This window comes from Capricornis sumatraensis, chromosome 22, assembly GCF_032405125.1.
Source record: "Capricornis sumatraensis isolate serow.1 chromosome 22, serow.2, whole genome shotgun sequence".
Classification (NCBI taxonomy): Eukaryota; Metazoa; Chordata; class Mammalia; order Artiodactyla; family Bovidae; genus Capricornis; species Capricornis sumatraensis.
In genome coordinates, this window is record NC_091090.1 from 30,125,434 (window position 1) to 30,149,471 (window position 24,038).

Consider the following 24,038-nt stretch of genomic DNA (forward strand, 5'->3'; position numbering starts at 1 on the left):
TCCCCTACCTTAATTTCAAGAATAATAGATTTTAAATAAATATCATAGAGACGTCTACTCTTGAATGCATTTTTTTCTTTTTGTTCTTTAAACATCTAAGGCATTCAATATTCAGATCTTTTATAACTGAGAGAAAATACTCACCCCAATCCAGTGTAATTTGATGAGGGCATAACCAGGCATTCGATTAAGAACCTTCAAAATAAAAAATCTGCCCAGAAACAGATGAGGCACTTCAGCTGATTAGTTCCTGTCAGCTGATTGGTTTCTTTCCTAGAGACTCTCCAATCCTGCCATACCTGGGAGCTCTCATTGGCTTTTATTCTGTGAAATGGGCTCACCAGATCCACCGGGTTTGAGCTGTGTTGACTACCATTACTTCTTCCTTTGTTTTCTATTATGTCTGGGATGGTTGTTCTGCGGATCCCCAGAGGCCTTTGGATAGCAGCTGTGATGGTGACCCTGGCGGTGCTGAGCACCCCAGGGGCTGAGGGCAGAGACTCGCCACGTAAGTGCAGGGCAGCTGCTCCTTGGAGCCACCACTCTGGGGAGCAGGCTCTGAGGGACCCTTGGGCTGGGGTATGATCTCAGGATACTGTCATTTATCACACATCTCTTCCCTTTCCCTTTGGGAATAAGAGCTATGTGGCATTCTCATTTCTACCTTCTAATGACAAGGTGAGGACAATTCTTCTTTAACAAGTTTAAGCCTGGGAATATAATAACAGGGAGGAGGAGACATAGTGTGTATCTACTGCAAGTGCCAGGACAAAGTGAAAATGGGTATTTTTTTAAAGATGTGAATTTCTCCAAAGGTGACACAGCAGGATTTCTGTCATTTTAAGATTCCCCAAGATCTTGTCTGGACTAAATACTATGGGACCCGGGGTTTGGGATGTATAGGGCAGCAGTGGTCTCTGTATCTCAGAATTTGAAGAAAAAAACTTTATATTCCTGACTCTGAGTCAAGGGTTCGAGGAAGTAAAACCTTGGTATTTGAGTGGAGCTGCCTGGGTAACCATAGATCTTAACCTCAAGATTTATGGTCAAGTAATGACTTGAGTGGGACTCAGAGACTTAAGTTGAGGATGGACTGGATTTAGGAGTAAAGGAGAACATAAGAAGGGATGTATATATATATATATATATATATATATAGAGAGAGAGAGAGAGAGAGAGAGAGAGAGAGCGAGAGCGCATTCATTTCAGACACAGGGTTAGTATCTTTTTATAAATTCTCTATCAGTCTTCCTAAAAGCCACATGTTTAGGTATAATGACTTTCTTCTTACACGATTATACTTAAGATACAGATACTCTGTTAAGCTAGTAATTGTTCCAGTTTAATTGGAATCTAATTTGAAAGTCTGTAATCTTTCCATGAATAAACTGTCCTTTTTAGGACTGGGGTGGTGCTGGTTCTTCTAACACCAAGGTGGTGCAGGGGTGGCAGAAACTCAGAGTAAACCCAGGCATGGGAAGAAAGGCATTTTACCAGGGACCAAGAGAATATGCCTGTCAGGATGAGGACAAGCTTCATTCTCCACCTCTTTCCTTGTTCCCTTGAAGTCTTGTGCTTATGTGGATACTCATTTGTCTCGGTGATGAGATTCCTGATGAGAACCTCTAAGTACAGACATGCATGTAAAACTAATTGGACTGCCCTCCTTACTTGGTTCTTAGTCTCAGCAGGGATCACAGGACCACCTCAGTGACAGATCCCCTTACTGGAAGGCTGTCCTGGAAGCCCTCAGAGGGGGTGGAAGGCTTGGGGAAGAGCTATCTGGAGGGTCATGGGCTGGAGCAGGGGGCATAGGGCCGGGCTGGGCTAGGAACCTGAGATTAAGTGGCGGGTTTCAGGTTTTTGTTACCCAACTGGCGATCTTCCCAGGTGGCTCAGTGGTAAAGAATCCACCTGTCAATGCAGGAGATGCAGGAAACGTGGGTTCCATCTCTGGATCAGGAAGATCCCCTGGAGAGGGGAATGGCAACCCACTCCAGTATTCTTGACTGGAGAATCCCCATGGACAGAGGAGCCTGGCAGGCTACAGTCCATGGGGTTACAAAGAGTTGGACAGGACTTAGCACCCTGGCCAACTGGTGGAGGCGGACAGCTTCCTGCCCTGCCTGCCTCGCGGCCGCCGCGTGGAGCTATGCAGCTAATGCCTGACTGAGAGGCTGTCTCCCCACAGAGGATACCGTGGTCCACTTTATGGGCCAGTGTTACTTCACTAATGGCACGGAGCAGGTGCGGTACGTGACCAGATACATCTACAACCAGGAGGAGACTGCGTACTACGACAGCGACGTGGGAGAGTACCGGGCTGTGACCCAACTAGGGCGGACTTTGGCTGAGTACTGGAACAGCCAGAAAGATATCCTGGAGCGGACGCGGGCGGAGCTGGACACGGTGTGCAGACACAATTACCAGCTGGAGGTCATCACGTCCTTACAGCACCAAGGTGAGCACCTGCTGACCTCTCATGGATTGGCCCTCCACCTCAGATTCCGAGTGGGGAGGGGGTGAGGGCCTGCCAGGGTGGGATCCCCAGGTTCACGGAGGGGACAGCCAGGCAGGGCGCCCCACACAGTGGTCCCACCCTGGTGGACTGGTCCTAGGGTGTTGTTTCAACTACGCACCATCCGCCCCACCTCGTGCCTTCAGTGTGTTTACTTTCTGAAGTTTGAGAGCTCCACCTGGTTAAGGCTGCTCCATGGCTGTACTCAGGGCACCCTGCACACGTGATGATTAATTACAGCATGAAAGAATATATTTTCACTTTTTGGTTTCAAATCATTATTTGTCTCAACCCTGCTTTCTTAAATGGATATCACCATATCACTTGTCCTGCATCTCTTTCAGCCAAGCGGCTGTCTTTATTATCACAGTGTGCCTGGTACCTGACACCTGGGCAGGTAGTATGAGCTCCATAAACCTTTGTTAAATCAATAAATAAGTGTACTTGGTTGCCCATCCACTTAAGCTTAGGAGAAAACAGAAAGGTAGGGCCTTAGAAACTGACTTTATTAGTTACTCTTTACTATTTTGCTTAACACTTTAAAATAAACTCAGTGATTTGGATCTTAACAATTTAGATTTTATGAATGCAAAGTCTGAGTGGAAAAGTGCTTGCTAAAATTAAAAATACTTGAATGATGTTTTAAGGGAGAGTTTTAATGTCTTAGAAAAGCTCAATAAATGGCATAATAGAGCTGAAGTTTGGGAGTAAATCAGTTGATGTCATTTAATTTTTGATTAAAAATTATTTCAGGTTTCTTTCGGCCTCAGTTCAGTTTAGTTCAGTCGCTCAATCATGTCTGACTCTTTGCAACCCCATGGACTGCAGCACACCAGGCCTCCCTGTCCATCACCAACTCCTGGAGTTTACTCAAACTCATATCCATTGAGTCAGTGATACCATCCAACCATCTCATCCTCTGTCATCCCTTTCTCCACCCACCTTCAATCTTTCCCAGTATCAAGGTATTTTCCAAAGAGTCAGTTCTTCTAATCAGGTGGCCAAAGTATTGGAGTTTCCGGCTTCAACATCAGTCCTTCCAGTGAATATTCAGGACTGATTTCCTTTAGGATGGACTGGTTGGATCTCCTTGCTGTCCAAGGGATGCTCAAGAGTCTTCTCCAACACCACAGTTCAAAAGCATCAATTCTTCAGCGCTCAGCTTTCTTTATAGTCCAACTCTCACATCCGTACATGACTACTGGAAAAACCATAAACTTGACTAGACGGACCTTTGTTGGCAAAGGAATGTCTCTGCTTTTCAATATGCTATTTAGGTTGGTCATAACTTTTCTTCCAAGCAGTAAGTGTTTTTTTAATTTCATGGCTGCAGTCCCCATCTGCAGTGATTTTGGAGCCCCAAAAATAAAGTCTGCCACTGTTTCCCCATCTATTTTTCATGAAGTGATCGGACCAGATGCCATGTTAGTTTTCTGAATGTTGAGCTTTAAGCCAACCTTTTCACTCTCCTCTTTCACTTTCATCAAGAGGCTCTTTAGTTCTTCTTTGCTTTCTGCCGTAAGGGTGGTGTCATCTTTTGGCCTAAACTTTGCCTATCCTCTCTCCCCTGTCCCTTTCCCCAATTATCACCATCCATGTCAGAGGTAGACATTCTGAAAGATAATTACACCCATTTGATGAGCACTTATTTGTGGATAGTTATCTTACCAAATATTATCTATATTATGTCACTTAATTTCACAACTACCCGTGTTTCGGAAATTAACACCACTGCTTCATACATGTATAGTGAACAATTTCAGTTTTTCACTGTTCTGAAGCCTACCCCAAATACACAACAGTCATCATATTCTTTATAACATGTATGTAAATAAAGTTTAATGGAAGCAAAGCCTCTTTAAAGCCAGTTATGATAAGAAATAGCAATATCAGTCTGTTCCTGCCTATTTTCAGTGTTGGTGGGATGAAATGATACATTCAATAGATAGAAAACTCACTGATTAACCCTTAGTCTGACCCCAGTATTATCTCTACATGTTTATATAACTTTTAGCTTACTTTGCACTCTCTCCACCCTTCTTCGTCCTAATGCCACCAAGTATATACAATTCTTTTTCATAAAATTATTCTAATATTTCTTTCTTGAACTTGTGACCTCCATTTTCATTTCCAGTTTGTTTGAGATGAACAGATTTTATAAGTCCTCATAACTGACCATGACTTCAGTCAGAGTCCAGGAAGGAGAACCTGAAAGTGAAAGTGCTAGTCACTCAGTCATGTCTGATTCTTTGTGACCCCAGGGACTGTAGCCCACCAGGCTCCTCTGTTCATGGAATTCTCCAGGCAAGAATACTGGAGTGGATAGCCATTCCCTTCTCCAGAGGATCTTCCAAATCCAGGGATCAAACCTGGTCTCCTGCATTGCAGGCAGATTCTTTACTGTCTGAGCTACCACGAAAACACTATGGAGAACCTGACAAATAGTTAAAAGTCCAAATTAAAAGCATGATTCTTTCCAGATGATGGTTCATGAATGCCATGCTATTGGGGTGACAAGACTGTCTGCTGACCTCAGCAAGTCTCAGTTATGCTTTATGTTCAAATGGCACACTCACTAACCTAGGCAAACTTCTGCAAAAATCTCAGAATATTTTCTATAGAGAACATACATGATAATAATGTTTGATTTCAGAACAAAACCGTTATTCTAAATAGCAAGGGGATGAAGTAGGATTAGCAACTAGTAGTTAAACTCATTTGAATGTCAAAAGAAAATTAGGAGAAAAAGGAAAATGAGAATACATAATGATATATTATCAAATAAAATATACACAGGAAATATTTACTATAGTTTCATACTTAGGGAATGAGGGATACGTGGTAAAATGGCTGCAGAGATAAAGAGTAAGATGTGTGAACTAGGTCAGGAGGTGTGTTGTATTTGACCATGAGTAGCAGTCTAGTGTTCTTGCCTGGAGAATCCCAGGGACAGGGGAGCCTGGTGGGCTGCTGTCTCTGGAGTCGTACAGAGTCAGACACAACTGAAGTGACTTAGCAGCAGCAGCAGCAGCAGCAGCAGTCTTAGAGGATAAAGGAATTGAGGCACAGACAAGCATATTTTATCAGTGTTGTTTTCAAGGTTTCCTTTATTTTCCTTCAAAAACTGCAAACTTTGAAATAGCTTTTTTTTTTTCTTTTTTTTTTGTCTCTTTTACTAGATTGCAAGTGCTGTAAATGCAAGGCCACAGTCTATTGTTTATCTTTGGATCCCCAGTGCTTGTCAAATTTTCATTTGCTGAATCAATGAACAAATAAAATATAGGTACATGTATAATGTGGAGTTAGAAATTTATGCATTTAATAATATAAAATTTTGTGGTGAGCTCTCTGTATTATGGCTTCTGAGCTAAAGTTAGGCTAAAAGCTGAGAGAGATGCTTTGTTGACTAGCAACATGTGAGGAGTACTCTTGCTAGCAAATTCTGTATTAAAAGGCTGTAATAATTCTGCATTACAGAAGATTATAGATATAGCCTATTTGAAAAGCTTTGCTTTGTACGAAGGATGGTCACTGTTTTATTTTGATTGGACATAGAAATGCCTATACATTCTTAATTCTCAGTCCATGTTACTGTTCATGGGGAGATAACTAGTGTTGACCATCTCATAGCCAGCAGGTGGGAATCAAAACAGCTGGATTTTCTCCTGGGGAGACCTGGGACTAATTGGAAACAGTGTCACTGTCCTAGCATGAGTCACCAGAGCTGATCCTGATGATTCCCATCGATAGCTGGGTGGTAAGGGGAGGACAAGTCCAGGTTTAATATTTTTATTGAAAAATTTTTGTGAATAGTGGCTTATATGGAAATTTGTTGTTCTTTTTGTCATTAAGTCCTGTCTGACTCTTTTGTGATCCCATGGACTATAGCCCACCAGGCTCCTCTGTTCATGAGAGTTCCCAGGCAAGAATGCTGGAGTGGGTTGCCATTTCCTTTTCCAAGGGGTCTTTCCAAACCAGGAACTGAACTAGTGTCTCCTCATTGGCAGGCAGATTCTTTACCACTGAATTTCCAGGGAAGCCCCCTGTATAAGGTACTTGTTGTTCTGTGGCTAAGTCATATCCGACTCCTTGCAGCTCCATGGATAGCAGTAGACCAAGCTTCCCTGTCCTTCACTGTCTCTCAGAGCTTGCTCAAACTCATGTCCACTGAGTTGGTTATGCTGTCTAACCACCTCATCCTCTGCTAACCCCCTTTCCTCTTGCCTTCAATCTTTCCCAGCATCAGGATCTTTTCCAGTGAGTTGACTCTTCCCATCAGGTGGCCAAAGTACTAGAGCTTCAGCTTCAGCATCAGTTCTTCCAATGAATATTCAGGGCTAATTTCCTTTAGGATCGATCTCCTTGCAGTTGAAGGGACTCTCAAGAGTCTTCCCCAACACCACAGTTCGAAAGCTTCAATTCTTTAGCTCTCAGCCTTCTTTATGGTCCAACTCTCACATTCGTACATGACTACTGGAAAAACCATAGTTTTGACTATATGAATCATTGTCGGCTAAGTGAAGTCTCTGCTTTTTAACACTCTGTCTAGGTTTGTTGTAGCTTTCCCTCCAAGGAGTAAGAATCTTTCAATTTCACAGCTGCAGTCACCATCCACAGTGATTTTGGAGCCCAGGAAAAGAAAATCTGTCACTGTTGCCACTTTCCCCCCTTCTATTTGCCATGAAGTGATGGCACCAGATGCCTTTATCTTACTTAGTTTTCTGAATGTTGAGCTTTAAGCCAGCTTTTTAACTCTCCTCTTTCACCCTCATTAAAAGGCTCTTTAGTTTCTCTTCACTTTCTGCCATTAGACTGATATTATCTACATATCTGAGATTGTTAATATTTCTCCAAGAAATCTTAATTTCAGCTTGTGATTCATCCAGCCCAGCATTTCACATGATGTACTCTGCATAGGAGTTAAGTAAACAGGGTAACGATATACAGCCTTGTCATACTCCTTTCCCAATTTTGAAATACTCTGTTGTTCCATGTCTGGCTTTAACTGTTGCTTCTTGACTTGCATACAGGTTTCTCAGGAGATGGGTAAGGTTGTCCATCTTTCCATCTCTTTAAGAATTTTCCACAGTTTGTTGTAATCCATGCACACAGTCAAAGGCTTTAGCGTAGTCAATGAAGCAGAAGTAGATTTTTTTTTGAGTTCTCTTGCTTTCTGCATGATCCAAAGAATGTTGGTAATTTGATCTCTAGTTCCTCTGCCTTTTCTAAATCCAGCTAGTACATCTGGCAGTTTTCGGTTCACATACTGCTAAAGCCTAGCTTGAAGGATTTTAAGCATAACCTTGCTAGCATGTAAAATAAGCACAATTGTATGATAGGCTGATAATTCTTTGGCATTGCCCTTATTTGGGATTGGAATGAAAACTAACCTTTTACAGTCCTGTGGCCACTGCTGAGTTTTCCAAATTTACTGGCGTATTGAGTGCAGCACTTTAACAGCATCATCTTTTAGGATTTGAAATAGTTCAGCTGGAATTCCATCACTTTCACTAGCTTTGTTTGCAGTAATGCTTCCTAAGGCCCACTTGACTTCACACTCCAGTATGTCTGGCTTTAGGTGAGTGACCACATCATCATGGTTATCTGGGTCATTAAGACCTCTTATGTATAGTTCTTCTGTGTATTTTTACTGCTTCTTAATCTCTTCTGCTTCTGTTAGATCCCTACTGTTTCTGTCCTTTATTGTGCCATCCTTGCATGAAATGTTCCCTCGTTATCTCCAATTTTCTTGAAGAGATCTCTGTTCTTCCCCAGTTCATTGTTTGCCTTTATTTCTTTGCATTATTCACTTAAGAAGACCTTCTTCTCTCTCCTTGCTATTCTCTGGAACTCTGCATTCAGTTGGGTATATCTTTCCTCCCCCCGCCCCCTTGCTCTACTTTCTCTTCTTTTCTCAGTTATTTGTGAAGCCTCCTCAGAAAACCACTTTACCTTCTTGCATTTCTTTTTCTTTGGGGTGATTTTGGTTACTGCCTTGTATACAGTGTTATGAACCCTTGTCTGTAATTCTTCAGGCACTGTTTCTACCAGATCTAATCCCTTGAATCTATCTGTCACCTCCACTGTATAATCATAAGCATTTGATTTATGTCATACCTGAATTGGACTTCTTTGATGGCTCAGATGGTAAAGAATCCACCTGCATTGCAGAAGACCTGGGTTTGATCCCTGGGGTGGGAAGATCCCCTGGAGGGGGGCATGGGAACCCACTCCAGTATTCTTGTCTGGAGAATCCCCATGGACAGAAGGGCCTGGCAGACTACAAACATGAGGTCACAAAGAGTTGGACATGACTGAGCTACTAAGCACATACCTGAATGGCTTAGTGATTTTCCCTACTTTCTTCAATTTTAGCCTGAATTTTGCAATAGGAGCTAATTATCTGAGCCACTTTCAGCTCCAGGTGTTGTTTTTGCTGACTGTACACAGCTTTTCCATCCTTAGCTGCAAAGAATATAATCAATCTGATTTCGGTATTGACCATCTGGTGATGTCGATGTGTAGAGTTGTCTCTTGTATTGTTGGAAGAGGGTGTTTGCTATAACCAGTGCGTTCTCTTGGCAAAACTCTAAGCCTTTGCCCTGCTTCATTTTGTATTCCAAGGCCAAACTTGTTTGTTACTCCACATATCTCTTGACTTCCTACTTTTGCATTTAAGTCCCCTATGATGAATAGGACATCTTTTTGGGGGTGTTCATTCTAGAAGGTCTTATAAGTCTTCATAGAACTGGTCAGCTTCAGCTTCTTGGGCATTGGTGGTTGGCGCATAGACTTGGGTAACTGTGATGTTGAATGGTTTGTCTTGGAAATGAACCAAGATCATTCTGTCTTTTTTTTTTTTTTTTACTTTATTTTACTTTACAATACTGTATTGGTATTGCCATACATTGACATGAATCCACCACGGGTGTATACAAGCTCACAATGCTGAATCCCCCTCCCACCTCCCACCCCATATCTCTCTGGGTCATCCCCATGCACCAGCCCCAAGCATCCTGTATCCTGTATCGAACATAGATTGGCACTTCGTTTCTTACATGGTAGTGTACATGTTTCAATGCCATTCTCCCAAATCATCCCACCCTCTCCCTCTCCCTCAGAGTCCAAGAGTCTGTTTTTACACCTGTGTCTCTTTTGCTGTCTTGCATACAGGGTCATCATTACCATCTTTCTAAATTCCGTATATATGTGTCAGTATACTGTATTGGTGTTTTTCTTTCTGGCTTACTTCACTCTGTATAATCGGCTCCAGTTTCATCCACCTCATTAGAACTGATTCAAATGTATTCTTTTTAATGGCTGAGTAATACTCCATTGTGTATATGTACCACAGCTTTCTTCTCCATTCATCTGCTGATGGACATCTAGGTTGTTTCCATGTCCTGGCTGTCATTTTTGAGATTATACCCAAGTACTGCACTTCAGACTTTTTGTGGACTATGAGGGCTATTCTATTTCTTCTAAGGGATTCTTGGCCACAATAGTAGATGTATAATGATCATCTGAATTAAATTCACCTGTTTTTTCCTACTTTTTAAATAGTTTACTGATTCCTAAGATGTTGATGTTCACTCTTACATCTCCTACTTCATCACATCCAATTTACCTTGATTCATGGACCTAGCATTCAGGATTCCTGTGCAATATTGTTTTTTACGACATCAGACTATACCTATACAGTGTAAATATAGCAATTTATAATTTTTAAGTACTTCATTTTTATCAATTAATATAAACAGAATAGCTCTCATAAGATGATTAGAATTATCTCTTGAGATTCTGAAAAGTAAACTGACTAATTTGTTTATTCAAGTGAATGAAGTGGCCAATAAATCCAAGACTTGGAATCTAGGGATCTTCCCACTCTAGAACCAAGGAAGGACTCTTCCCCAAGGGGAGATGTGCTGTGTGGCCTCACGTCTCACTGTGTCTTTTCCTGTCTGTTCCTCCCTCAGTGGAACCTACAGTGACCATCTCCCCGTCCAGGACTGAGGCTCTAAACCACCACAACCTGCTGGTCTGCTCCGTGACAGATTTCTATCCAGGCCAGATCAAGGTTCAGTGGTTCCGGAATGACCGGGAGGAGACAGCTGGCGTTGTGTCCACCCCTCTTATTAGGAACGGGGACTGGACCTTCCAGATCCTTGTGATGCTGGAGATGACCCCCCAGCGAGGAGATGTCTACACCTGCCGCGTGGAGCACCCCAGCCTCCAGAGTCCCATCTTGGTGGAGTGGCGTAAGGGCACTTGGTTTCCTTTCACTGTGGGCCCTACAGGACAGGGCAGGCAGAGCTTCCTGTGTTCACCCTATACATCATGGTCCCAGAACCCAGCCCTGGTAGCTCTTCAGGATTGACTGATGACCAGAGTCTTAAGGTCTAGGGTTACAGAAATGTCCCCAAGGAGCAAGGATCCACTTTTTCCCTTCTCCCACCTGCCCACTGTGTCCAAGGACCTGCTGGTGTGTCCCTCCCCTGAGGGTGGTCAGAATGGATAACCAGATTCCCCTGATGCCTCTACCTCCTGTATCTCAGACTGGACTTCAGGCTACTCAAAGAGGCACTGTGGTTTGTGGGGACAAACACTAACACTCAGGTTCTGCTCCCCAGGGGCTCAGTCTGAATCTGCCCAGAGCAAGATGCTGAGTGGTATTGGGGGCTTCGTGCTGGGTCTGATCTTCTTTGGGCTGGGCCTCATCATCCGTTGCAGGAGTCAGAAGGGTAAGGAACTCTGGGGAAATGGGAAGATGAGCTGTGATTGAGACCTCTGTTCAGGGAGGCTTCTGTCTCTAGATGTAGCTCTTTCCTCCTGAGATTGAAAGGAAAGAGGTGAGACTGGTGGTGGAAGGAAATGGAACAATCTAGGGAGACATTGGCATCTGATTTTACTGGTTGAAAGATAGCCCTGCCACAGAGGTGACAGGTTGAATTTATTTTAGGGCTTCCTTATAATTTATCATTGTCTCATGGGCTCCTTTCCAAAAGCTTCCTCCATTAAGAGGGTCAGAGCATTTGCTTCCTTTCCTTCTAGCAACAGTTTCATTCATTTGGGGGCATTTTAGCTTAGAGCAGTTAGTGACCTCTGTCTCTAGATATTTTGGAGAAGGAAATGGCAACCACTCCAGTATTCTTTCTTGGGGTCTAAAATCACTGCAGACAGTGACTGCAGCCAAGTCTTTCTTCCAAAGATGCTTGTTCCTTGGAAGAAAAGCTATGGCAAACCTAGATAGCATATTAAAAAGCAGAGACATCACTTTGCCAACAAAGATCTGTCAAGTCAAACCTATGGTTTTTCCAGTAGTCATGTACAGATGTAAGAGCTGAACCATAAAAAATGCTGAGCACTGAAGAGCTGATGCTTTTGAACTGAGGTGCTGGAGAAGACTCTTGAGAGTCCCTTGAACTGCAAGGAGATCAAACCAGTCAATCTTCAATGAAATCAATCCTGAATATTCATTGGAAGGACTGATGCTGAAGCTGAAGCTCCAATACTTTGGCCACCTGATGGGAAGAGCCGACTCACTGGAAATGACACTGATGGTGGGAAAGATTGAAGGCAGGAAGAGAAGGGGATGAGAGAGGATGAGATGGTTGGATGGCATCACCGATTCAATGGACATGCATGAGTTTGAGCTAACTCCGGGAAATAGTGAAGGACAGGGAGCCCTGGTGTGCTGCAGTCCATGGGGTCACAAAAAATTGGACATGACTGAAGGACTGAACAGCAGTTAGTGCATTGTGGCCAATGCATATAGAGGAAATATATTTCCCATTAAGTTGCGTATCCCATTTCCCTTTAGGGTGAGTGAGGCACTAGGTGTTTGCGTTATGAGACCTTTCGTAGGAGCTTTTGTAGTGGGCCTCTGTACCAGGTGCTATATTTCTGCTCTGTGTCACTGGAGGTTATAGGAACAGATGAAAAAGAGAAGGGGTGCGAAGTGAGTGTGACTGAGCACAGTGGCCTCATTCATGCCCTATTTCCTGTCATGGTGATAGCTTACCATGATTCGTGATCTCCAAAGAAGACTTAGCTCAGGATCAGCGACCAGGCTTGATCATTCAAGAGCTTTTGTGTGGCAGTTTTATTACAGTGAAAAAGGACAGAGAATGCTTCTGATATAGACATCAGAGGAGGGATGGAGAGTGCCTCCCTCACTAGTCTTATCAGGGCCTTATGTACTTTTACCAGACCCACTCCCACAACATACATCTTAAATTAACAAGATCAGAACTAACAATAGAAAGTCTTACCAGACCAACTCTCACAACCGAAGAACTGATGCTTTTGAACTGCTGTGCTGGAGAAGACTCTTGAGAGTCCCTTGGACAGCAAGGAGATCAAACCAGTCAATCTTAAATGAAATCAATCTTGAATGTTCATTGGAAAGACTGATGTTGAAGTTCCAATACATTGGCCACCTGATGGATGAGAAGAGCCGACTCACTGGAAACGACACTGATGCTGGGAAAGACTGAAGGCAGGAAGAGAAGAAGATGACAGAGGATGAGATGGTTGGTATCTTAAGATAACAAGATTAGCCAGAAGGTTCTTGTTAAGAAGGAAAAACATGTCCTTGAGCAAGATACATTGTTGTTATATAATCACTGGTACAGAATTTAAGGAAAAATAAACCCTTTGAACAGGAAATGGCAACCCACTCCAGTGTTCTTGCCTGGAGAATCCCAGGGATGGCAGAGCCTGGTGGGCTGCTGTCTACGGGGTCACATAGAGTCGAACACGACTGAAGCGACTTAGCAGCAGCAGCAGCAAACCCTTTGAGCAAGAGGAATTGTTTTGTTGTGTAATCATTAGCTCTGGGCTTAAAGAAAATGACTTATGTGACTAAGACAAAGCAATGTAGGAAAAAACATCTGTCCTTTTCCCCTCCTTGAGAGCCCCAGAGCCGTTTCTCCTCCTAGGGCCCCAGACTCCTTATCAATCTACCTAAGAATTAACTCTCTCAATGGGATCAAGAGTTAGGGGAAAGAGATTACCCAGTTTCGTCAGAAGCTCCTGAAGTTGTTCTCCAGAACCAGACTGCAACTTTGGTGGCATCTTTCTGTGAAACTTGGAACCACATCTTGGTTGTAGACAGCAGGCACACACTTTGTGCCACATGTTGGTGGCTACTGCCTGTGGGCATTTATAGTGACTGATATAAGCTACTAGTGGTGGAAAGCAGGTGATTTATCATTAAATTTACTAAAAAGATTGAAATCTTCATATCCCCCAGAAGGATAACAGCTGCTCCCCAGCCTCCCACACATCTGTCAGCCTGGAGTGCTGCATCCTCTGTGGGAGAGTCACCTTTACCCAGCTGTAGGGGAGGTGATGATGACTCGCCCTGGAGCTCAGCTTTCTCTGTCTGATGCTGCAGGGACCTTAGCAGAGGTGAGGGGTGCCTCCCTCAGGGTGCTGTGTGTGATCACTCTCTTCTGCAGGGCTCGTGCGCTGACTCCCGAGGATGCTTTGATGGAGATTGGACTTCGCTCTTCTGTAATAGCTGCCTGTTCTTGCCCCAAATTCCCAGCTGCCTGTCAGCCTGTTCCTCTGAGATCAGGTCCTACAGTGACTCTGACACAGTCACCAGGTCATTTCCTGTGACCCCTGCCTCAAGGATCTGGCTGCTTCTTGCACTGACCCCTGGAGCCTCTGCCAGCTGCATCTACTCAGTCCCCAAGAGTTTTTCTGTTTCCTTTTTTCCAGAACAGACTGTGGGAGAGAAGCACATTGAAACCATTTGCCTTGCTATGTAATTTTTTTTATCATGATTAAACATGATTATGAGTTACCTGTGTTCTTCAGCTCCTTAAATGCATGGAGGTAGGGAACCCCTGAAGAATGAAAGAACACATTTTGCAGTGACTCAAACAATTGGCAACTAGAAGGAGAGGTTATTCCCTGAAGGATACTAGAAGCATCATGATGTGCTATGTAAGCATGGATAGAAGAGAAATAAAGTCAATTTTTCTCTATCTGCATCTTTGTCAATGTTTATCCACATCTCTATCTCTCTGCACTTCTTTTTGCATCTCTATTTTCTGCATCTTTCTCATTACCTCACAGCTTATCTGTGTGTTTGTGTGTATGATCCCATCTCTATTGTATGTTTCTAGAGTGTCTACCAGAGTTTTAATCATTTTAGGAAAGATTCTGAGTGGCTCAGCCTGGGTAACATGCACATCTCTCAGCAACATCATCTTCAGCATGGCATGCAGAAATCTGGCATTTGCCCAACCCCCTTACTGGAAACAGGGACTGGATTTCCCAGATCCTTGTTACTGAAAATGAATTCCCAGCATGGAGATGTCACATGGAGCATCCCAGCCTCCAGAACCCCTCAGTGTGGAGTGGCATAAAGGGTGGTTTGTTCTTGTGGACCTCACAAGGATGAATGGCAAAGATCCCTCTGGCTTAAGGGTCCCTCATTGAGGGTGCCATCTCACAACCATCCCAACCCTTGTCTCCTGCATGGTCACCTGATGGTATTACTGAGCTGGAATTCTCAGAGGATGGAGCGCCTCTTTTCTGTGAACATAATGATCTATTGATTCATGATGACACTCTCTTCCCAGGTGTTAAGGATGTCATCACTATACACTGTGACTCCTTAGACATTGACCCAGTCCAGAAAAATGGTCTTCATCCCAGTCTCTGGGATTTGTCATTAAGATGAGTGGCTGGGAGCTTATCTTTGAAGTCATGGATGGCTTTGCTACCGAGGAGCAAACATCCTTTTTTCCCTGTTCTCTCAGCCACACACTGAACCTGAGGAAGCAGGCTTTCTTGGGACCTTTATCTCCCAGACTATACTGCAGATCATCATTCAGGGATGTTGTGCAGTGTGAGGACTCCAGTTTTTGCTCCCCAAGGTCATAGTCTGAATCTTTCCAGAGCAAGATGCTGAGCGGAGTCAAAGGTTTTGTGCTGACTTTGTCACTTTCCTCAAGGTAGGCATTGCCACTCACAATAGGAGTAAAGAGAGAGTGACATCATGGGGAAATTGGGAGGGCTTGTGCTGGGTGTCCAGGGAATCCTTGCCTCTATATGTAGCTCTTTGATTTTGACCCTGCAAAAACAAGAGGTGGGACTGGTGATTGAGCCAGGTTCAGAGATGGGAGATGTTAAGATCTGACTTTTCTAGTTGAAATATAAGACTTATTATAGAAGTGAAAGGTATGATATTCTTATAGTGCAACATTGTCTCACAGACCTAGTGCTCAAAGATTCCTTCTTAATGAGAGGTTAAAGTCTTCTTTTCATCCTTCCAGTGGCTCTAGATTTCACTGGGAAATATAATCCTTTACTGAGAATTTAGTTAGAAATAACAAGTACATCTTTTATAAATAAGTTTACTCACAAAACCCTCAAGTCTTAGTAACCAAGTACCTTAAAGTGTATGGGTGTACTAGAAAACAACTTGCTTGTCATGAGCACTGGGTATTACCTTCAATCATATCAGCCAAGGACAGTAGTGTTCACCAATATTCCATAAACTTCTGTATATTTCCAGCCTCCTCTGAAGTTGGGTTGGAGCCATGTGACTGGCACCAGCCAATGAAACTTAAAAGTGAATATAAGCTCTGCCTGCTTTCCCTACATGAGGTCACTAAGAGTCGGATATGACTGAGTGACTTCACTTTCACTTTTCACTTTCATGCATTGGAGAAGGAAATGGCAACACACTCCAGTGTTCTTGCCTGGAGAATCCCAGGGACAGGAGAGCCTGGTGGGGTGCCGTCTATGGGGTCACACAGAGTCGGACACGACTGAAGTGACTTAGCAGCAGCAGCAGCTTTCCCTACTACTGCAAGCCTGGAAACCATTGTTGAGATGATGGTGTTGCAAAGTGTTAGAAACTCCATGAACTGAATCTCTTGAATGACTGTGGAATTGAGTTGCCTTTAGTGACTTAAGCCACTGAGGTTAAACTTTTACTGCAGTTTAAGATGAGACGGTTGGATGGCGTCACCAACACAACGGACATGGGTTTGGGTACTCTGGCAGTTGGTGATGGACAGGGAGGCCTGGTGTGCTGTGGTTCATGGGGTCACAAAGAATCAGACATGACTAAGCGACTAAATTGAACTGAACTGAACTGAAGATCTTACTGCAACATCACCTGTCCTTCCTGACTATACTGAAATGTTTAACTGAAGGAACAGAGTTTACAAGTTGAAAGACAAGTCAGTGGAGTTAATGGAAGTTAAGAGGTGATGAATTTTTTAAAATGTTTATTTATTTGTTTGTTTTCTTCCACCTGACAATATAAGTATTTCCAATGACTAGAACAGTGTTTCTGGAGGGCATGCTGTCCTGACCCACCTAGGCTCCTCCCTTTGGGAATGAAAAGTTTGTTCCTTCAGTTGTTGGGAATGTTCCTGTCTGACAGCCCTCAGTTGTTCATTCTCCTTTGGAATTACCTAAGGGGAGGAGAGCTTCCCTGGTAGCTCAGATGGTAAAAGGACCTGCCTGCAATGCAGGAGACCTGGGTTCAATCCCTGGGTTGGGAAGATCTCCCGGAGAGGGAAATGTCAACCCACTGCAGTATTCTAGAGAACTCCATGAACAGAGGAGCCTGGCAAGGCTACAGTCCATGGGGTCACAACGAGTTGGCTACGACTGAGCGACTAACACTCACTCACTCAAGGTGAGGAGACCTGTCTCATTCAGTTTCATTTCACTTCCCAGGGGAATTCACCTTCAATGATTGCTCATTGCAGGACTATAAATGTCCTGAGCCCTGCTAGAACTTGGGTCAACTCTGGAGGGCTCTTTCAGTGTCAGAATTCCTTGTGGGTTATACTGTGGACATTTTTGAGACTGTATAACAGCCCAACTTCTAAAATCATGAGTTATGTAATTCTTCTATCACTTTCCATTGTAATTTAAATATATTTGTTTTTGCATCTTCTTCCCTTCAATATGGACAATGTTTCCCATCCCCCTTCTTGAAAGATGAAGATATTGGCATAACTATCCTTCCTTTCTCCTCCTTTACTTTTCCACTTGTCAAATGAAGGTGTCTGCACTTTCTAAAATATTGACATTCTACTGTAACAATGATTGTCTCTGGGCCTTGCTATTAGCTTAATCCTAAAAGTAGCAAGTTTTTTTTTTAATCACTTTATAATCATTTATGTGGTCTAGTATCTTGGGTTTCCTGTGGAGTTGTGGTAGTAGGGTATCTTTTCAGTAACGTCCTGGATTGAATCCACTGTTTCTTGGTTTCCTTGCCTTTCTAGTTCCTGAACAAAAATTTCACTTTACTAAGTCATATTTTTAATCAACATCAGTACAATTATGAGTGGTAGGTTAATTATTATCTTTTCATGTCTAACAGTATTTTTATTCTTTCCTCACGCCTATTAGGATTTTGAAAAAGGTATACATTTATTAATTGAAAATAATTTTCAATTAGAACCTTCTGATCTTTCTCATTATCTTAATGATAGAAATATCTGGCAGTCTGACTTTTTGTCTATTGTCAGTTTGTTTTATTTTTTTGCCTCCACTAGGATATTTTATGGTCTTCTGTTAAAGCTTGAGCTTCTGAAAATATTTTAATGATGTATTTAGGAAAGAGGTTTCTGTCCCCCCACCCCCAATTAACTTTGCTATATATTTGACAGTCTTCTTTCATGTAAAGAGTTAATTCCTTTATATCTGAAAAATTTCCCCTTATTATTTGCTTTGGTGATATTCCCCTTTAATTTTGTGTTTCTCTAGCTTTGTCACTTGATGTAACAACAACAATAGATTTCCTGGGTCTACTCTCTATGTCTTATCTTTCCTATCATACATTACATTTCTTTGACTTTTTAAGAAGAATTTCAGAAAGATTTTCTTAATTTAATTTTCTAAGTTTTCTACTAATTTTTTCATTTTAACAATCATTATTGCTTTTATATATGCAATAACATTTCCCTTCTAATGCTTCTAATTAGAAAGATTTTAAAGTTTAAACAAGTTTATTTGCTTTTACACAAACTTCTTCTACTAAGTCTATGATAATTTTCATTTCATTCTCATCTTCTCTTTCATATTGCAAGATTTTCTCAAATATTTGCTCTGCCCTCCTTACCCTTGTTCTCCATATACTATCAGTTCAGTTCAGTCAGTTCAGTTGCTCAGTCGTGTCCGACTCCTTGCAACCCCATGAACTGCAGCATGTCAGGCCTCCCTGTCCATCACCAACTCCTGGAGTCCACAAAACTCATGTCCCTCGAGTTGGTGATGTGATCCAGCCATCTCATCCTCTGTTGTCCCCTTCTTCTCCTGCCCTCAATCTTTCCCAGCATCAGGGTCTTTTCAAGTAAGTCAGCTCTTCGCATCAGGTGGCCAAAGGATTGGAGTTTCAGTTTCAGCATCAGTCCTTCCAATGAACACCCAGGACTAGTCTCCTTTAGCATGGACTGGTTGGATCTCCTTGCAGTCTAAGGGACTCTCAAGAGTCTTCTCCAACACCACAGTTCAAAAGCATCAATTCTTCAGTGCTCAGCTTTCTTCACAGTCCAACTCTCACATCCATATATGACCACTGGAAAAACCACAGCCTTGACTAGACGGACTTTTGTTGGCAAAGTAATGTCTCTGCTTTTGAATATGCTATCTAGGTTGGTCATAACTTCCCTTCCAAGGAGTAAGTGTCTTTTAATTTCATTGCTGCAAACACCATCTGCAGTGATTTTGGAGCCCCCCAAAATAAAGTCTGACACTGTTTCCACTGTTTCTCATGAAGTGATGGGACTAGATGCCATGATCTTCGTTTTCTGAATGTTGAGCTTTAAGCCAACTTTTTCACTCTCCTCTTTCACTTTCATCAAGAGGCATTTTTGTTCCTCTTCACTTTCTGCCATAAGGGTGGTGTCATCTGCATATCTGAGGTTATTGATATTTCTCCCGGCAATCTTGATTCCCGCTTGTGCTTCTTCCAGCCCAGTGTTTCTCATGATGTACTCTGCATATAAGTTAAATAAGCGGGGTGACAATATACAGCCTTGATGTACTCCTTTCCAAATTTGGAACCAGCTTGTTGTTCCATGTCCAGTTCTAACTGTTGCTTCCTGACCTGCATACAGATTTCTCAGGAGGGCAGGTAAAGTGGTCTAGTATTCCCATCTCTTTCAGAATTTTCCACAGTTTGTGGTGATTCACACATTCAACAGTGTTGACATAGTCAATAAAGCAGAAATAGATGGTTTTCTGGAACTCTCTTGCTTTTTCGACGATCCAGTGGATGTTGGCAATTTGATCTCTGGTTCCTCTGCCTTTTCTAAATCCAGCTTGATGGAGAGGGTGTGGAGAAAAGGGAACCCTCTTACACTGTTGGTGGGAATGCAAACTAGTACAGCCACTATGGAGAACAGTGTGGAGATTCCTTAAAAAACTGGAAATAGAACTGCGTTATGACCCACCAATCCTACTGCTGGGCATACACACCAAGGAAACTAGAATTAAAAGACACGTGTACCCCAGTGTTCATCGCAGCACTGTTTATAATAGCCAGGACATGGAAGCAACCTAGATGTCCATCAGCAGATGAATGGAGAAGAAAGCTGTGGTACATATACACAATGGAGTATTACACAGCCATCAAAAAGAATATATTTGATTCAGTTCTAATGAGATGGATGAAACTGGAGCTGATTATACAGAGTGAAGTAAGCCAGAAAGAAAAACATCAATACAGTATACTAACACATATATATGGAATTTAGAAAGATGGTAACGATAACCCTGTATGTGAGACAGCAAAAGAGACGCAGATGTACAGAACAGACTTTTGGACTCTGTGGGAGAGGGAGAGGGCGGGATGATTTGGGAGAATGGCATTGAAACACGTATAATATCATATAAGAAACGAATCGCCAGTCTAGGTTCGATGCAGGATATGGGATGCTTGGGGCTGGTGCATTGGGATAACCCAGAGGGATGGTATGGGGAGGGAGGGGGGAGGGGGCTTCAGGAGTGGGAACTTATGTACACCTGTGGCGGATTCACGTTGATGTATGGCAAAACCAATACAGTATTGTAAAGTAAAAAAAAAAAAAAATTAGAAAAAAAAATAAATCCAGCTTGAACATCTGGAAATTCACGGTTCACATACTATTGAAGCCTGGCTTGGAAAATTTTGAGCATTACCTTGCTAGCATGTGAGATGAGTGCAACTGTGTGGTAGTTTGAGCATTCTTTGGCATTGTCTTTCTTTGGGATTGGAATGAAAACTGACCTTTTCCAGTCCTGTGGCCACTGCTGAGTTTTCCAACTTTGCTGGCATATTGAGTGCAGGACTTTCACAGCATCATCTTTCAGGATTTGAAATAGCTCCACTGGAATTCCATCACGTCCACTAGCTTTGTTTGTAGTGATGCTTTCTAAGGCCCACTTGACTTCACATTCCAGGATGTCTGGCTCTAGGTGAGTGATCACACCATCGTGATTATATTGGTCATGAACTTTGTACAGTTCTGTGTATTCTTGCCACCTCTTCTTAATATCTTCTGCTTCTGTTAGGTCCATACCATTTCTGTCCTTTATTGAACCCATCTTTGCATGAAATATTCCCTTGGTATCTCTAATTTTCTTGAAGATATCACTACTCTTTCCCAATCTATTGTTTTTCTCTATTTCTTTGAATTGATTGCTTTCTTATCTCTCCTTGCTATTCTTTGGAACTCTGCATTCAGATGCTTATATCTTTCCTTTTCTCCTTTGCTTTTCACTTCTCTTGTTTCCACAGCTATTTATAAGGCCTCCTCAGACAGCCATTTTGCTTTTTTGAATTTCTTTTCCATGGGAATGGTCTTGATCCCTGTCTCCTGTACAATGTCACGGACCTCTGTCCATAGTTCATCACCATCTTATTTCATCTCCAGATACATTTCTTAAAGTCTTCCCTAAACCCTACCAATTTATACCTGGTGTCTGTGCAATACTCTCTTGTGTTATCTTTTTATTTTCCATTGTAAATTCTTCAGAGCTTGTGATTATGCCTTCGTGGAATTATTTTATATGTGTACATTTCCTCCCAGTGGACTGGACATTCTTTGAAGACAATGGATGTGTCTGTTTCTACATTATTTTAATGCACTGAGACATAGTCAGGTATAAATTGTAACACTGGTACTTGGCCATTTTTGCATTATTTATTGAATTAATTATTATATTGACAAATTTTGGGGATTAATTATTATTATTCCAATAATAAAGGAAATGTTACTTTGCTTTCTTTTGCTATTATTCCTTACTGCATACGTATCCTTTAGGGTTAAATTCTGAGAGTTTCCTATAGTTTGGATTAGGATTTCCTCAATGTTGTAAACCTGAGGAAAGCTTTAAAAGCCAATATAACTTCAAAGAGTGTGCTTCTTGGCCTACTTTTTTTTTCAACTTTTCGAAAATAATTTAAAAAAAACTTTGTATTATGGAAAATTTCAACTCTGTTCAGTGGTAAGGGAGAAAAATATCCTGTATCGATAGTCCAGTTTTAAAATTATCAAGGAACTTCCCTGGTGGTGCAGTGGGACATGCCTTCCCTGCCTGCCAGTGCAGGGGACATGGATTCAATCCCTGATCTAGGAAGATTCCACTTGCCATGGAGCAATTAAGCCCAGGCAAAGCCTGTGTGCCACAACTACTGAGCCCATGCTCTAGAGCCTTGGAACTGCAACCACTGAGTCCTAATACTGCAACTACTGAAGTCTGAGCATTTAGAGCCTGTGCTCTGTAATGAGAGAAGTCACCACAATGAGAAGCCTGAACACTGTAATGAAGGGTAGCCCCCACTCGCTGCGACTACTGAAAGGCCACCCAAAGCAATGAAGATCCGGTGCAGCCCAAAAATAAATAAATAGAATTATCAAGTCATGGGAAATTTTGTAAACCCATCTACTTAATCTCACATGCAAGCTGGATTATTTGGAAGATAATCTCAAAGTTGTATCATTTCCTTCATAATATTTTATTATGAAAATATGAAATATAATGACTTTTTAGAAACACAACTATAATAATGTCATCACTGCCCCTAAAATCAGATAAATAATTCCTTAATATGTTCAGTGTTCAACATTTCTGACTGTTTCACAATAATTTTATAACAGTTGTTTTGTTTGAATATGAATATGAAAAAAACCTAGCATTTAGTTGATACATTTTATTATTTTAATGTATAGTTTCTCTGATCTCTATTTTTCCTTTCTAATTATTTGCTAAAGAAGTGCAGTTGTGTGTCCAGCTGTACTTCCCTTATGCAGGATTTTGTAGGCTGCCTCCCTGTAATGTAATTCACCATGAGGTTTGTGATTTAAGTTCTAGAAAATGGCAGTAACACCAGTTGTTAGCATCTGTTGACTGCTTACTTGGGTTTCCCAGGTGGCTCAGTGGTAAAGAATCTACCTGCCAATGCAGAGACACAGGAGTCGTGAGTTCTGTCCCTGGGTTGGGAAGATGCCCTGAAAGAGGAAATGGCAACCCACTCCAGTATTCTTGCTTGGAAAATCCCATGGACAGAGGAGACTGGTGGTCTATAACCCTTGAGGTCTCATAGAGTTGAACATGACTGAGTATGCACACACTGACTACTTACTTTGTGCCAGGTTGTGTGTAAAGTGAACTCCGGGAGTTGGTGATGGACAGGGAGGCCTGGCGTGTTGCAATTCATGGGGTTGCAAAGAGTTGGACACAACTGAGCGACTGAACTGAATTGATAAAGCACTGAGTCCTGGGTTTGGATTTAGGTTTCTTTGCTTCAAACTCTGGGCTTCTCAGGTGGCACTAGTGGTAAAGAACCCATCTGTCAAAGCAGGAGACACAGGAGTAGTGGGTTCAGGACCTGGGTTGGGAAGATCCCCTGGAGGAGGACATGGCAACCCACTCCAGTATTCTTGCCTTGAGAATCCCATGGACAGATGAACCTGGCGGACTGCAGTCTATCGGGTCACAAAGGGTTGGACACGACTGTAGCAACTTAGTATAAATGCAGCATGTACCAAACTCTGCTGACTTACTGTGTTCATATTGTGTCTTTAGTTCCCATTTACATTTTAAGCTCACTGATACAGATGACAAGGGTAGATACAGTCTCATACATTTCATAGCTGTTTCACAATACCATCTGCAATGCAAAATATGGAATTAGTAACTGCAGAGTGGAAAGACTGAGGCAAATGTCTATAACATTTTCAAGGGCAAAAATTACTTCAAGCCAAGTCACATACACTGCCAAGAGTGAGGTCTTGGACACACGCAGGAGAGTCAGAGAAAGGAGTTTCACTAAGAGGCAGCGACTCTAGAGGAGGATGCAGAGCCCATAGCCACTGCTACATTGCTTCAACTGTATTGTCCATCCTGGGATTTCTCCGTTGTAGGTTTATGCTTCCCTTAGCCAGGAGGGGTGAGGGGCAGGGGCTGGGGATATTGGGTGTTTTGTTGTTCTTTAGGCGCACAGCAACGCACAGAGATTTAGTGAGCCAGGCTTAGCCTTATTTTCCTAGAA

At 42.4% G+C, this 24,038-nt stretch overlaps 1 protein-coding gene across 1 annotated transcript; it reads left to right on the plus strand.

Moving 5' to 3' along the window:
- Positions 1-372: 372 nt before the first annotated feature.
- LOC138069606 (boLa class II histocompatibility antigen, DQB*0101 beta chain-like) lies at positions 373-14,381 on the plus strand. The gene is made up of 5 exons (XM_068960947.1): positions 373-508; positions 2,192-2,461; positions 10,495-10,776; positions 11,149-11,259; positions 13,981-14,381. Exons 1-5 carry the CDS (start codon positions 400-402, stop codon positions 13,992-13,994), a joined length of 786 nt encoding a protein of 261 aa, XP_068817048.1. The 5' UTR covers positions 373-399; the 3' UTR covers positions 13,995-14,381.
- The last annotated feature ends 9,657 nt before the right edge of the window (positions 14,382-24,038 follow it).

What these genes read in the sequence shown, in the direction of transcription:
- LOC138069606 (XM_068960947.1), top strand. Translation starts at nt 400, where the DNA reads ATGTCTGGGATGGTTGTTCTGCGGATCCCCAGAGGCCTTTGGATAGCA. An exon ending in TGAGGGCAGAGACTCGCCAC is followed by an intron (nt 509 to 2,191) that starts GTAAGTGCAGGG and finishes GTCTCCCCACAG; the next exon opens with AGGATACCGTGGTCCACTTT. An exon ending in TCCCATCTTGGTGGAGTGGC is followed by an intron (nt 10,777 to 11,148) that starts GTAAGGGCACTT and finishes TCTGCTCCCCAG; the next exon opens with GGGCTCAGTCTGAATCTGCC.